The following is a 13,356-nucleotide window of genomic DNA, read 5'->3' as shown; positions in this document are numbered from 1 at the left end:
TAACTTATATTTTCTTCAAAGATAGAAGGATCAAATTCTTGCCATAAGTGTCAGGATAAGTAGTCTATCATTAGGCCGACGGGCTTACTCATTTTTTAATTAATTAAAAAAAGAATAGAAAAACCAACAACTATTGCTATTTTAAATAGAAAGATATCTAAAAATACAAAAACAAAAAAAACTTGTAAAGAGACATTGGGGTGATTGGTCGTTAGTGGACAATACCAGAGAGTAACCCTTTTCCAGGGCTTGCCCCCAATTTTGCATTTTTGGGCTTCAAAACCTTCAGATTCAAACCCAAACCAAATCAAACACCCACGATCTCTCGCTCTCTCGCTCTCTCTCTCTCTCTCTCTCTCTCTCTCTCTCTCTCGTCTCTATAAATCTCTACCGAATTATTTGTTTGTTTTTTACCTTTTCCAGATTTTCCGAGTAAAATTGTCTGTGCCTGACACTCGCGATACGTACTTTGCCAAAACCCAACTCCTGTCTTCGTCCCTCATTCCCTTTTTGCTTCTTCCAAGCAAAAAAGGAAAAAAAGTTATCTTGTGCTTCTGAGAGTCTCAGACAAAGACACAGAGAGCAGCCATGGGTAGGCCTCCGAGTAACGGAGGCCCTGCCTTCCGCTTCACGCAGTCTGAGGTACCTTATGTTCTTCTTCTTACTCTTCTATTTTATTTTTCTTTGACGATTTCTTAACTAATTATATGTATTTGGGAACCTGCTACATTTCGACATTAGAGTTGAAGTTATTGAAGGGTTTTCATAATTTTTTGATTCTATGTTTGCATGTCTGCTAAATTTCGAATTAGAGTTTAATTTTCTGAAAGTTTTTTTTGTAAATTTTGAATTCGCTAGTAGAAGTGCCAAATTTCGAACTAAGAGTGATGATTCTTAAATGGGTCAGTTAGATTGTGGGTTTTGTTAGCTTGATTTTCAGCGTTGTTTCAATTCTTTGGTTTGTGCTTGAGTCCTATTGATATTGTTCCTGATGTTATTGCAGTTTTTTCTTCGGATGATATTTTACTTCTTACAATACCATGTAATTTTTTTTCCTTCTTAAAATATAATAGCTTACCTAATATCTCTAGCTTAGGTTTTGGTGGTTCCCCTTCCCAATCTTTCTTTAAATCATATCGATGGTCCTTGCTAGTCCGTTATGTAAGTAATGGTTTGTAGTTCAATTTGGCGGGTTTGTTCTATGAGAGTTCCCCTAGTCAGGAAGGCATTTTAAATACTATCCAGAAATTCTTAAAATGGAATAGGCATAGCTTCCGAAATAATGCCTCTTTAACAACTTTATTACTGTTTAACATAAAGCACAGAATGGAAACTGAATACCTTGTGTCTACTTTATATGTTATCTTCATATATATTTCATAAGCTTGTTTCCTACCTTGTGTCCATTTTGGGTGTTTGGGTTGTATAGGCATAATTAGTTGTGAATTATTACCCCAATAAGAGCTCCATATTAGTTCATTGTGTGGTTACCTAGTATGGGGAATGAGAGGGTGCGTGGAATGGGTTTGGGTTCAGGGTATGCTGGTTTCTATGGTATGGGGCATGAAGGGGTAGGTATAGTTGGTACGGTTTTTTGGGTAGCAATTCGTGTAACATTTTAATTTGGTACAGTATTTATTTTATAAATACTCATATATATAATATATAAGAAAAAGAGACGCACTTCAATTCAATGATTGTATCAATATATGAATCAATAATGCGGTTAAAGTCTTAAGGATCATTCCTTTTTTTGTTTTTGTTTGGAGCCAATACAGAGCATTCCTTTAATACTGAATCAGTAGCCAGCAAGCACTATTGCACTAATATGTGGAGATGAAACTTGAATCGTATAGATGACCCACTTCATAGTATAACAAATACATGTAAACAAAAAGAGTTGAGGGGAGCAAATTGGGTTGCTGAAATGAGCGTTAAAATAGGTTTTTGGGACCATAACATATGCTGTGTAAATAGAGAAGTAATGATTCATAAGCAATAGAGAATTCCTATGAAGAAAATCTTCACCTTTTAACTCACTGTACCTGTTATACTTATAATACATATCCATATTCCATATACGTGCACATATACATATCTGTAGATGATTGTTGATTCGTGAATGCTGATTAGTTTTTCTTCAAGGTATTTTATATTTTGAACCTTAATGACACCATCTGTAAATTGGCATTATTAGGTTTCGGAGATGGAAGCTATTCTGCAACAGCACAATAACACAATGCCAGCACGTGAAGTTCTTGTGGCCCTTGCGGATAAGTTCAGGTTTGCATTAGTTCTAAACACTTAGAATTTGAAAAGATTATGTTCTTCTTATAAGCATTAAATCCAAGATACTTGTCTTTGGTGTAGTGAATCGGCAGAGCGGAAGGGCAAGATTGCAGTACAAATGAAGCAAGTATGAAAATTTTCCGTTGTAATTTTTCGTAAGGAAATATCGTTTAAGTCTGTTTGTAATTTATAATGTGCATTATAGGTTTGAAATTGATTTGGGATGCCATTTAATTCTGTTTGTAACTTATAATCTTCATTATATTTATAGGTTTGGAATTGGTTTGAACAAATTTCTTAATTCTTTGGTTATAGGTTTGGAATTGGTTCCAAAATAGGCGATATGCTATTAGGGCAAAATCAAGTAAGGTTCTTGGGAAGTTAAATGTATCACCTATGTCTCGGGATGATTCAAATCCAGTGAGAAATGTTCCTCAAGGCCCTGAACCTGTAGCTGCTCCTATACATGCTCCTTCAGGTAGGATGGAACTTGCTCTATATTTAGTTTAATATCCTTTATATCTCATTTTCCTTAGTTTTAGGCTTACTCATCTGGTGGCATTATATACTCATTTTACTTGTTTGAACTTATGTTGAGTAGCCTATATTGATGTTGTCTACTTGAATTGTTTCTTCAATCATCAATATGTGACCTTATATTTTTGGCTGCATGGGCAGCTAGTTTTTTGGTCAGTTAACATCATTGAAGTTTAATATTCTAGAGATATGTTTTCCTGTTTAGCCTAATATAGTCATCTCTTGGTTTTTGTGTATGTGGCATGCTCTATTTATAACTTACTCTAATTATTTACCTTGACATACCAATTCCGTTGAGCATTTATGTACATGCTTGAGTTGTTAAGGAGGGCTCTTGTAATGGAGGACTCTTATTTTAGGTATTTTTAGGCGGTGCAAGTCTCTTTTCCATATAAACATATGCATGAATTGTGAATAGGTGTTAATAATCCCATCCTCTTATGTATATTCATCAGACTTTGGATATTTTTGCCCTTGTTTTCATTTATTAACCAGCTCAAGGTTCCGGAAAGGGTGCTTCTGAAAATTCTATTTTTGAGTTTGAAGCTAAATCTGGGAGGGATGGTGCATGGTCAGTAACTCTTATCCTTCTTTCTATGAACTCTAGTTTCTGTCATGTTGATGTTTCTTTACCCTTCCAATTAATAAATAATAAATTATTCTTTTTGTCAAAAATGAATTCTCACGTTTTTAATAATTGGACTCATAAGTGAGTTATCATTATTCGTCTAATTTCATTGTCTGCTGTGCTCAGGTATGATGTTGCTAACTTTTTATCTCATAGATACTTGGAGACTGGTGATCCGGTAATTTTCTAATATGAGTTTTCTTGCATGTACGGCATTAAGTTGTTAAAAGGAATTCATTATAGGTCTTTCTTTGTTGTTATTTTTCCTTTTCTTTCTTATTTGTTCTGCATGTCTATTATCTTAGTATTCTTCTCCTTAAACATTTGATTCAACTCAACTGCCTCGGCCTTGAATCCCAACTAAACTTGTGCCAATTTCTTGTAAATGAAAGATAAAATTGGTTATTATAACAAATCCCCAGATTGAATCTTGCTGGCTGTTTCAGGAAGTACTGGTTCGATTTGCTGGGTTTGGACCAGAGGAGGATGAATGGGTCAATGTACGGAAGCATGTCAGGCAGCGCTCTCTGCCATGTGAATCATCAGAGTGTGTTGCAGTTCTCCCAGGAGATCTCATACTATGTTTTCAGGTGGCGTTCATTTGTTTCTATGTCCTTCAAAGAGACATATTGGATCAATGATTAAGATAAGTTATTTCTGATCAGATCTTCATGGAAATCTAACGGATTTAAATTTTTCAGGAAGGTAAAGAGCAGGCTTTGTACTTTGATGCCCATGTCCTTGATGCTCAAAGACGAAGACATGATGTAAGAGGTTGTCGTTGTAGGTTTTTGGTGCGCTATGTTCATGATCAGTCCGAGGTATAAAACTGCCCACATGTTTAAATAGTACCTTTTAAATTTATATCTTCAATTAGTGAATCTACAAGTTCAGGTAATGATTTGCATAACCTTTTGTTCTTAACATGCATTTCGACAGGAAATTGTTCCACTAAGGAAGGTCTGCCGTCGGCCTGAAACGGATTACAGGTTGCAACAACTTCATGCTGTGAATGAGGCAGCATCAGCAGAGCAGAAAAGTATGGATCATTTTATGGGGTCTGTTACTTCTGCTGAAATGATGCACAAGCAGCAGAATACAGATGCAGCTTCGGCGCCCCCAGTTTTGCATGCTAATGCTTCTTTAGCTACCCAATCTACGACTCCAGAATTGAAAAGAGCTGAAGTCAGCACTGTTATTAGTTCAGGGAATTCTAATTTTCCTCCAGGTAGTGCTGTAATCACAAGCGGCACTGCTACAGTTGTTGTTCCTGGTGGCTCTCTCGAGAACATGCCAAAAGGAAACTAGAAAGTTGCGTTGACAAATTTGTCAGCCCTCTTGTTGTTAGCTCCTAGCTCCTCTATCCTGAAAAGGATGAGTAATATACAACCTCTTCTCAGCATTGGTTTTCATCAATGTATGATTTGAGTATGAGCTTCCCCTGTATACTAATTCTGAATGCCAATGACTAGTTCCAAAAAAGTGTGAAGTCTTACAATTTCAACTGTAACCTCAAATTGTTAAATCCAAAGCTTCCATTTCTTTTTTCATGTTCTCTTGGCCATTAAGTGAGGCAGTATTCTTTTTAGTGTTAGTTGGCTTGTTTTGGCATCAAATCTTAAGTAATACGGACGACACATTCATGCAAGAATCAACTTGATCGATGATTTAGATTCACCGATAACATAAACATCTAGTTGATTAATAGACTTGGTTAACATTTGATTAGTATTGTGAAAGATGAATATTACCTTAAATCTATTTAGGCCCTAAATTACCTTAACGTAAACCCTAAAGTCCATTGTGGTGGAATGGAACCAAATTCAAACGAATGAAAACGCAGACGTTAGCAGAAAATGCAAAGAAACAATAAAATGCGCCAAGGCCCAAGCAAAGGTAGCCCCCACAAAATCCAAGAAAGCAAAGCAAGCCACGACGCAATGCGCAACATAACGAACGAACCCTCTCTCACTCTATTTCTCTGCGGACCAAAACACAGACACGTTTCTCTCTCTCTCTCTCTCTCTCTCTGTTTCCTTCTCTCATACTCACTACCATATTTCCTTCTCTTTAAAAAAACCCTAACAAACTCGCTCTTTCGATCTTTCTCTGATGATCTGAGCTTTCTGGTTTGATCGCAAAGTCACAATGCGAATTCTGAGGTCACGAAGCTTCCGAGCCTCAGTCTCCGACTCCAATTACCACCTCAAGGTAGGGTTCAGGCGCTTCGCCACCAGCTGTAGAGCTGTGGTGTTGCCGCGCTTCGGTGGGCCTGAGGTTCTGGAGCTCCGGCCCAATGTCAACGTCCCTGATCTCAAGCCCCATGAGGTCCTCGTTCGCACTCGTGCCGTCTCCATCAATCCCCTCGATACCAGAGTGAGTCAAATGTCATTTCTTTCGTTAATTGATTCTCCTGTTTAATTTCTAAGGTCTGTTTGGTTGCTGAGGAAACAAGGGAAATTAAGTTTTTGATTTTCAGCTTCTCTTCTCCATTTTGGCCTTTTCCAATTCCAACAATAACTTGAGCCACAAATTTTCATATTTGCGCAATCAGCATTTTTTTTTTAAAATTTCTTTAATCATTCAGCTGCATCTATGCAGTAATTATGATTCTGAGTATGTTTAACATTTGAGTGTTTGAGTGATGACATTACGTTGGTTAGTCTAAAATTTTATCACATGAAGTTGAAGATATATTTATAGTTAGTTTCTGCTGTAGTGTGACCATATAGAAAATCATTTTCTAATCTAAACATCATTGGCTGTCAATTTATTATTAATTTTAAAGCAAGATTTTAACATGAACGCCTGCTATTATTATTATTTTTCATGCATTTGCTCTTTTCTCCTGTTTCAAATAGCCCAGATATAACGTGAATACCTTGATTCAAACTCTCATAAGATTATTTCATTTTATGCCTGTCATACGGCTGAGGTTGCAGCACACTAATTCTGTAATACTATGCAATAATGTTATCATTGTATTCAGTGTTCTGGTTATTTTAATTTTTTCAGATGCGATCTGGCTATGGTCGTTCAATATTTGAACCCCTTCTACCTCTTATTTTGGGTCGTGATATTAGTGGTGAAGTTGCAGCTGTGGGAGATTCAGTTCGGGGATTGAGTGTAGGACAAGAAGTTTTTGGTGCATTGCATCCTACTGCTGTAAGGGGTACTTATGCTGACTATGCAATTCTATCAGATGAGGAACTTGCACCAAAACCAGCGTCAGTTACACATGTGGTAAATGTTGTTGTACTTTGTTCCTAGCTAAAGAACTGTAGAATGTTACACTTGGTGGTCTTTTGCTTTTTATGATTTGGTTTGGCTCTATGTGTTCTGTTATTCTTCATACCCTCGATATAGTGTTAGTGGATGGTTCAGTTTTAGTTGTGTTAGAGGATGATTTAGTAGGTGGTAGAAAAGTGTTATTACCTTAAAATGTTTATTTGTGCTTTCTTTGCTGTTATTTGATCAACTACTTTGCTGTTATTTGATCAACTATGGAAAGCTAGTTTTGAAAGGTTTATAGCTTCAAAACATGGTGAAGGGGAAAACGAAGCATCTTTCAAACTTCCTCCTTGCTCAGGAGAAAATAGAATGATAGAAAACAGTTTTCTTAGCTTTAGATTGTAGATTAATTGGAGTAGAAACCACCTGATATGGAACTCAGGCCACCAATATTAAACAGCAATTGAGAAGGTGCTTTGTGAAAATTGGCAATCATTTTTATTTGGAATTCTAGGGGTGAGCATGTTTTTCTGCTTCCACTCCCATTTTTATCTTGTCTGTAGGAAATATTGAAAGTGGCTTGCATATGATACAAGATGGGCGAAATTCAATGTAGCATGAAATATGAGCATACTATGTTTTGTAATCAATTCTCTTAGGATTCCAATCAACCTTAGGAATTGATAGTTAAGTGGAGGAGAGGTTTAACATTTACGTTCTGTTTATTGCTTTCTGACTACAGAACTTGGCTTTGTCTTGTTCTGTGTGATCCTAGGAAGCAAGTGTCATTCCTTTTGCTGCTCTGACTGCTTGGCGTGCTCTCAAAAGTACTGCTAGGATAGCTGAGGGGTATGCTTTTATAAAATGTCTTGCCTCTTGTTATTTTTATTATTTTTTGAAGTTGCTAACTGTCATTAACAATTTAGCATCCTTTTGTTATTGCTTCTGATCTCTACAGACAAAGGGTGTTAGTAGTGGGTGGTGGAGGAGCTGTAGGTTTGGCTGCAATTCAGATTTCAGTAGCCAAAGGCTGCCATGTTACAACTACCTGCGGAAAGCAAAGTATAGATCGAGTATTGGCAGCTGGTGCTGAGCAGGCTGTTGACTATACTGCTGAGGTGATGATGTAATCAACTGCTACTTGGCTTTCATTTCACTTCCCTAGCTGAGTGAAACTCCTATATAGAAAAGTGTTTCTATGTGCATATATATATGGATGTAAAAACCATGAATGATTTATTTGCTGAGTTAACATGTTTGATTCACAGGACATTGAATTTGTAATAAAGGGGAAGTTTGATGCTGTTTTGGACACCATTGGTGGGCCAGAAACTGAAAGAATAAGCATAAATTTTTTAAAAAGAGGTGGACACTACATGACACTTCAGGTAGGAGATGGAAACTTGTTAGTATTGCTTCTCTCTAAGGGACCTTTGATTTTTCCTTTCAGAATTCTGCAGCATAGGCTGATAAGGCTTTTATCCTCTTTTTGTTGTAGGGTGAGGCAGCATCTTTGACTGATAGGTATGGGATAGCTTTTGGGCTTCCAGTTGCTACAGCTGTGTTACTAAAGAAACAGAATCAGTACCGCTGTTCTCATGGAATAGGTAAAACCAGCATTCATTTTTTGGTACATGTTTCATCATGGTGCGCACTTTAATTTCATTGTTTGTTTAAAGCAGGGAAATTGTGATAATATTTTCACAAGTTGATTAAATGTGAGTTTGTTGATGTCCTTTTGGTTTAAACCTTTTATCCTGCTTGCTTTGGTTTTGTTTGCGTATGAATTTTTAAGCAGTTTTAGACTTGAATAGGACGAAGGCAATAAAAGGGAGGAGTACTAGGAAGAATATAATATTTGATAAAATAAGCTGATGTTACACGTTTTGTCATTAGTTCATGGTTTATTGTGTTAATTGACATAATAAGCATGTCAAATTATATTAAATAACAAAAGACGGTCTGAAAACCTTCTTTCTTTTTGTCCTTTTTTTAAAGATCAGATACGTTTTTGTCTAGTTACATCTGATGCCGAAATTACATGTTCTGATATTACCTTTGCAAGCCTAGGTTGTTATTTTAACAAGTTCTATTTATTCTGTTGATGGTGTAGAATACTGGTGGACTTACATGAGAGCCGACTCAGAAGGGTTATTTGAGATCCGAAAGCTGTGCGAAGCGAGAAAATTGAATATACCCGTGGAGAAAACATTTCCCATCACTCAAGTGATAGAGGCACATGAGGCAAAGGAGAAGAAGCAGATCCATGGCAAAGTAGTGCTCAAATTTGATTGATGAAAATTACAGCTTGCACTGATTTTGTCTATTTCTTGCACATTTTACCACTATATTTGCCTTTAGCATCTCTCCGTTGGTTACACGTCTCCATACAATAAGAACTGGCAGTTGTACAGGAGTTGCAAGTTCAGGGGTTGAAAAAGTCTTTATATCCGGTTGGCAATCTGTAAATGTCTGAGAATGTTCTTGTGATAAATCTTTAAAATTGCTCTATTTTGTAATCATTAGTCTGATACAAATCATAATTTTACAAGATGAAGGAGTTTGCTTATTAGACTCAACTCAACTCAACTGTAGGTAAGTTGGCTTTGCCGAGGCATCATTGGAGGTAATGTGACCTAACATTTGCAATTGCCAAGCACATCCGGTAGGGTAAAAGCTCCAATTGCGAGAGCCTCTTTAAACTATTTATGGCAAAAACATTTTTCACCATTTTTTCTAGTTTATTTATAGTTTATTTTTTAATTTGCAATTGGAAGAACTTCACAGCCTAACTACACTTGTGGTCTCAAGTTCAAACTCCGTATCACCTTGATAGTGTATGTGTGAGAAACTCCTGTCTCTCTTAATTTAGACTATCGCTTGTTTTTAAAATAAAAAAATTGCACCATACAGGCAAGCTTGAGTTTAAGGTTGCTAGGCCTGAACCCTAATAATCAAAGGGCGGTTATCTAAGGTTTTACACCCTCCTAAATGGGCTTCATAAAACAGCTATCAGAGGTTTAGGGAAAGAAAAAAAATACAATTGAGTAGGTAGGAAAAAAGTTATTTCTTATCCTAAATTATTTGCATACTGACTTGACAAAGAAGTAGCCACCATCTCTCCCCTGTTTGTTCTAATCTCGAGTATATCTTGTAAGTTTTCTTGCTCGACAAGAACCAAAAGCTTTTAGACGACCCAATATTTTTGTACGTGCACACCATAATACAGCTACGTATATCAATCAGAGAGAGAGAGAGAATGCTTCCATTGTTAAAACTTGGAACACTAGCCTTACGAACTATTTCCAGGCCCATTGCTAGAAGGCTCAAAGTAGAGGCTGGCTTACACCCCAGGTTTCGTGACTATATCATCAGCTTTGCCCAGGTTTACTCTCTCTCTCTCTCTCTCTCAAATTCACTTGCCGCCCCTTTTCTCTTTCTTTTAATGTAATTGTTTTTTTTTCTGTGTGTAGATTTTGATTATTTATGAATGCTATTTTGTGCTAAAAGTTTGATTTTTCAATTGGGTTTTCTGTTTCTCTTTTGGTTCCTCACAAGATTACTGAATTGCCATGGACATTCATATTTCCCAGTGTTAAGGGATTGGTTGGGAACTTTTGTCAAACACATCAAATTAATATTTTGTCAAGATCATTTGATATGGAAGAATGATCTAAAAGCAAAATAAGAATGAGATTTTTCAGAATGGGGTGAGATGTAAACCAAGTCCTTTTCATTAAGTTGGTCTTCAATGATACATGCATATATATATTTACAACTTGCTCTTTGAACATCCAAACTATTTGGTTTTAAGTGATGTACTATATTGTAACCCTGCTACTTGAATCAGGCAAACTATCGTTTCGGAACAAATGTACAAAGACGTCTATATGGACGGGCAACAGATGTTGTGATCCGTCCTATGGATGAAGAAAAAGCTGTTGGAGCTGCTGCAGAGCTTCTTGGGGAACTTGTTATCTTCACGGTACCCACCGGCTGCTGTATTATCTTTAACCTTGTCTCTCTAGGTTGCAGAGTGTTGCTTTACTTTTGAGGAAACCCTATGCAATTGCTGGAAGTGCATGGTCTGCAGAGGAAAGTCAAATAGAAATTTTTTGGATGACTTGACTCTCATCTTTTGCAGCATTAATATCTTTGTTGATATCTCTCCTTCCTTTGTTGATATATTATAGGCCACTTCAAGTTATAGCTGCTTTGTTTGCCTAGGTTGCAGGACTTGCTATAATCTTTGAGGTGCAAAGAAATGCTAGATCAGAAGCTAGAAAGGAGGAACAGCGCAAGCAAGAAATAGAGGTAAATTCAAGAACAAAAGATCTGGTTCAATGATTCAATACAAGTAGCTAGACAGCCGTAGCATTTTGGTAATTGGTATTTTGAACATTTCAAAATGTAGGCAATGAAGCAAAAGGGCACAAATTTAGAAAAAGAAGTGCAATGTCTAAAGGCCAAACTGCAAGAGATGGAGCAACTTGTCCAGAGAAGAAGCTGGCTAGATCTCATCAGGTTCTGGCAATCCCAAGCACTAGAAGAGCACAAGTCAGCAAGGTTTGAGTGAATGATGTTTTAAGACTTTTGTTACTCTCCTTCCTTGTATAAACATGCTAATGATAAAGAGAAAAACTTACCTGCAACGGGTGTATATCTATCTCATCAATCCTTTAACATTCATCACATGATGATATTAACTGTTGCAATTGGATCTAAAATCATATTACTTACTTGATTCATGTAGTTTGGACTGAATTCGATTTTGATTCTCATAGTTTTCAATACAAGTATACTTCAGCTTTTGCAATTGGGTCTAAAGTCACATTTCCATAAATGTAGTTTACCAAAACTTAGAAAATGTTATATGTTGTTTTTCTGTCAATTAGTAACTGCCTCAATGAAAATGTCAAATTGTGATTTTTTTTTTCTTCCAATATAAGCGATAGTCTAAACAATAAGGAGATGAGAGTTTTTCACACACACATATTATCAAGCAATAATCTAATCTATAAATGATAGTCTAAATCACTGGATAGACTCGTTGGCGATTATGATTTGTTTGTTCACTTTTTACCTCCAGAAAAGTAAATATGACAGAAGTAAGGGTAATTAAAACTGTAGCATGGGTGAGTCAAATAGTAGTGAGGTAAAAAGGTATGCATGACCTATTTCCATAGGGCTGAGGCAGCCATGGACCACCTGATCTCTTATTGAAATTTGAAGGTATGGGATATCCAGATAACAGAGTAACATGCTTATTTATAATCTTTGGCCCAACATGTATTTAAAAAACACTTAGAACCAAACCTTTATGCTACATTAACAGTTGGCATCATCTGACTTCTGAGATTAATTTAAACAGCCTACAAAATTCTTTTGTATTAAAAATTAAACTAGTAATCTGCTTTTGATACTTGTTTTGTCTGCTTCTGGTGTAATGTTGGTCAAACCAAACCCCCTCTATTTCAAGAAACCTTGACCCACTTATTATTTTCTACATCATCTTTAATGCTTTGCTTTTCTCTGTTTTCTTTGACTATGTGGGAGAGAAATTCCCATGTAAGTAAGGCTATCCTAGTTATTAACGTAATGATACGTAGGATAATTTTTTTACATGTCACTGCGTTATTGGCGCTTTAACATCTTAGCCTGGTATTAAATTATTTGCCCAAAAGGAAAAAAATTGTTTGCAGCAATCGTCTGTTGAAGGCGCTACGTTGTCTTGTCATATTGATGATCATCCAAGAGGCACATGCCATATTAACTCACAAAAGATAGAAGAAAAAACACTAACACAATGTTTGATGGTTTGTGTTTGTTCCGAGATTTTATATATAAATATTTTATATTACATGAAGACAAAAACGAATAGTATTTTGGGAGAAGGGAAGAAGCAACGGTGTCCATTGGCAGATACACATAGGAGCAAGAAGAGTCACTCCTGCAAGTCCAAGTCTGGAATCCACGAGGCGAAGATATTGACCATTGCAAATATCTTTGTCCTTTTACTTTCATTTATTTTTAAATAACTCGTTTACAATGTAAACAAGGAAGTACCCCCATTGGATTCAAATAAAAATACTACAAAATCAAATTCCCACCAAATCAAAATATGAAAAATTGGTTTTAGTGCAAAATACAATTTATGCTAAAAATGATGGCTCATTAAGTCAATATATACTTCATACTAAAATTCCAGACAATTAAGTTTTCTTATTTAACGTGTAAGGAATAAAAGCCGCCAAAAATTATCTTGAGAAAATGATTATTCTGAAAAACCATTTTTCATACTTAGACAATATTTTTACAGAAAATAGTTTTTCATGTATGATATGAATGCATGAAGGGACCTAAGGTCAATTTAGGTAAAAAGCCTTAGATGTTCAATCCACAAAGAGTTTTACAAGAATAACATAACTGATATGTATTAAAGAAATAATTGCTTGAATAAGCTCCCCTTAAGATAACACTCATAAGGGTCCAAAGTTTGAGAGCTAGAACCCAAAAGAAATGCCGATAAAGCCCAAAATCAAAATGACGACGGACCTAAAAAATGACGTAAATGCCTTAAAATGAGCAGGATTGCGCTAATATATGCCAGTTCTTAAGTCAAATAGGACAAGATGCCTTGGGAGGCGAAGAGGATTGCGATAATTTTTTGG

The 13,356-nt window shown here is 36.1% G+C and overlaps 3 protein-coding genes across 4 annotated transcripts; all 3 read left to right on the top strand.

Moving 5' to 3' along the window:
- The first annotated feature begins 246 nt into the window (after positions 1 to 246).
- Positions 247 to 5,004, top strand: SHH2 (DNA-BINDING TRANSCRIPTION FACTOR 2). Its single transcript, XM_021979015.2, has 9 exons — positions 247 to 642; positions 2,198 to 2,283; positions 2,371 to 2,416; positions 2,605 to 2,767; positions 3,322 to 3,397; positions 3,581 to 3,632; positions 3,901 to 4,044; positions 4,156 to 4,275; positions 4,394 to 5,004. The coding sequence occupies exons 1-9, from the start codon at positions 589 to 591 to the stop codon at positions 4,760 to 4,762; spliced, it is 1,110 nt and encodes a 369-aa protein (XP_021834707.2). The 5' UTR covers positions 247 to 588; the 3' UTR covers positions 4,763 to 5,004.
- A 413-nt stretch (positions 5,005 to 5,417) lies between these two features.
- On the top strand, positions 5,418 to 9,236 carry LOC110774467 (GroES-like zinc-binding alcohol dehydrogenase family protein). Its single transcript, XM_021979009.2, has 7 exons — positions 5,418 to 5,830; positions 6,470 to 6,697; positions 7,461 to 7,534; positions 7,644 to 7,803; positions 7,954 to 8,073; positions 8,184 to 8,292; positions 8,799 to 9,236. Exons 1-7 carry the CDS (start codon positions 5,603 to 5,605, stop codon positions 8,978 to 8,980), a joined length of 1,101 nt encoding a protein of 366 aa, XP_021834701.1. The 5' UTR covers positions 5,418 to 5,602; the 3' UTR covers positions 8,981 to 9,236.
- Positions 9,237 to 9,384: 148 nt separating this feature from the next.
- On the top strand, positions 9,385 to 11,412 carry LOC110774468 (uncharacterized). 2 transcript variants are annotated; one of them, XM_088252166.1, is made up of 4 exons: positions 9,385 to 10,070; positions 10,536 to 10,670; positions 10,913 to 11,009; positions 11,100 to 11,412. In XM_088252166.1, the coding sequence occupies exons 1-4, from the start codon at positions 9,945 to 9,947 to the stop codon at positions 11,255 to 11,257; spliced, it is 516 nt and encodes a 171-aa protein (XP_088108292.1). In that variant the 5' UTR covers positions 9,385 to 9,944; the 3' UTR covers positions 11,258 to 11,412. The 2 variants fall into 2 exon arrangements, with proteins under 2 accessions (XP_088108292.1, XP_021834702.1); XM_021979010.2 differs by having other exon boundaries at positions 10,913 to 10,999; positions 11,100 to 11,410.
- Positions 11,413 to 13,356: the final 1,944 nt, after the last annotated feature.

The sequence above is a fragment of the Prunus avium genome, chromosome 4 (assembly GCF_965620075.1).
Source record: "Prunus avium chromosome 4, drPruAviu1.hap1.1, whole genome shotgun sequence".
Lineage (NCBI taxonomy): Eukaryota > Viridiplantae > Streptophyta > Magnoliopsida > Rosales > Rosaceae > Prunus > Prunus avium.
This window is presented reverse-complemented; position numbering and strand designations above follow the sequence as displayed.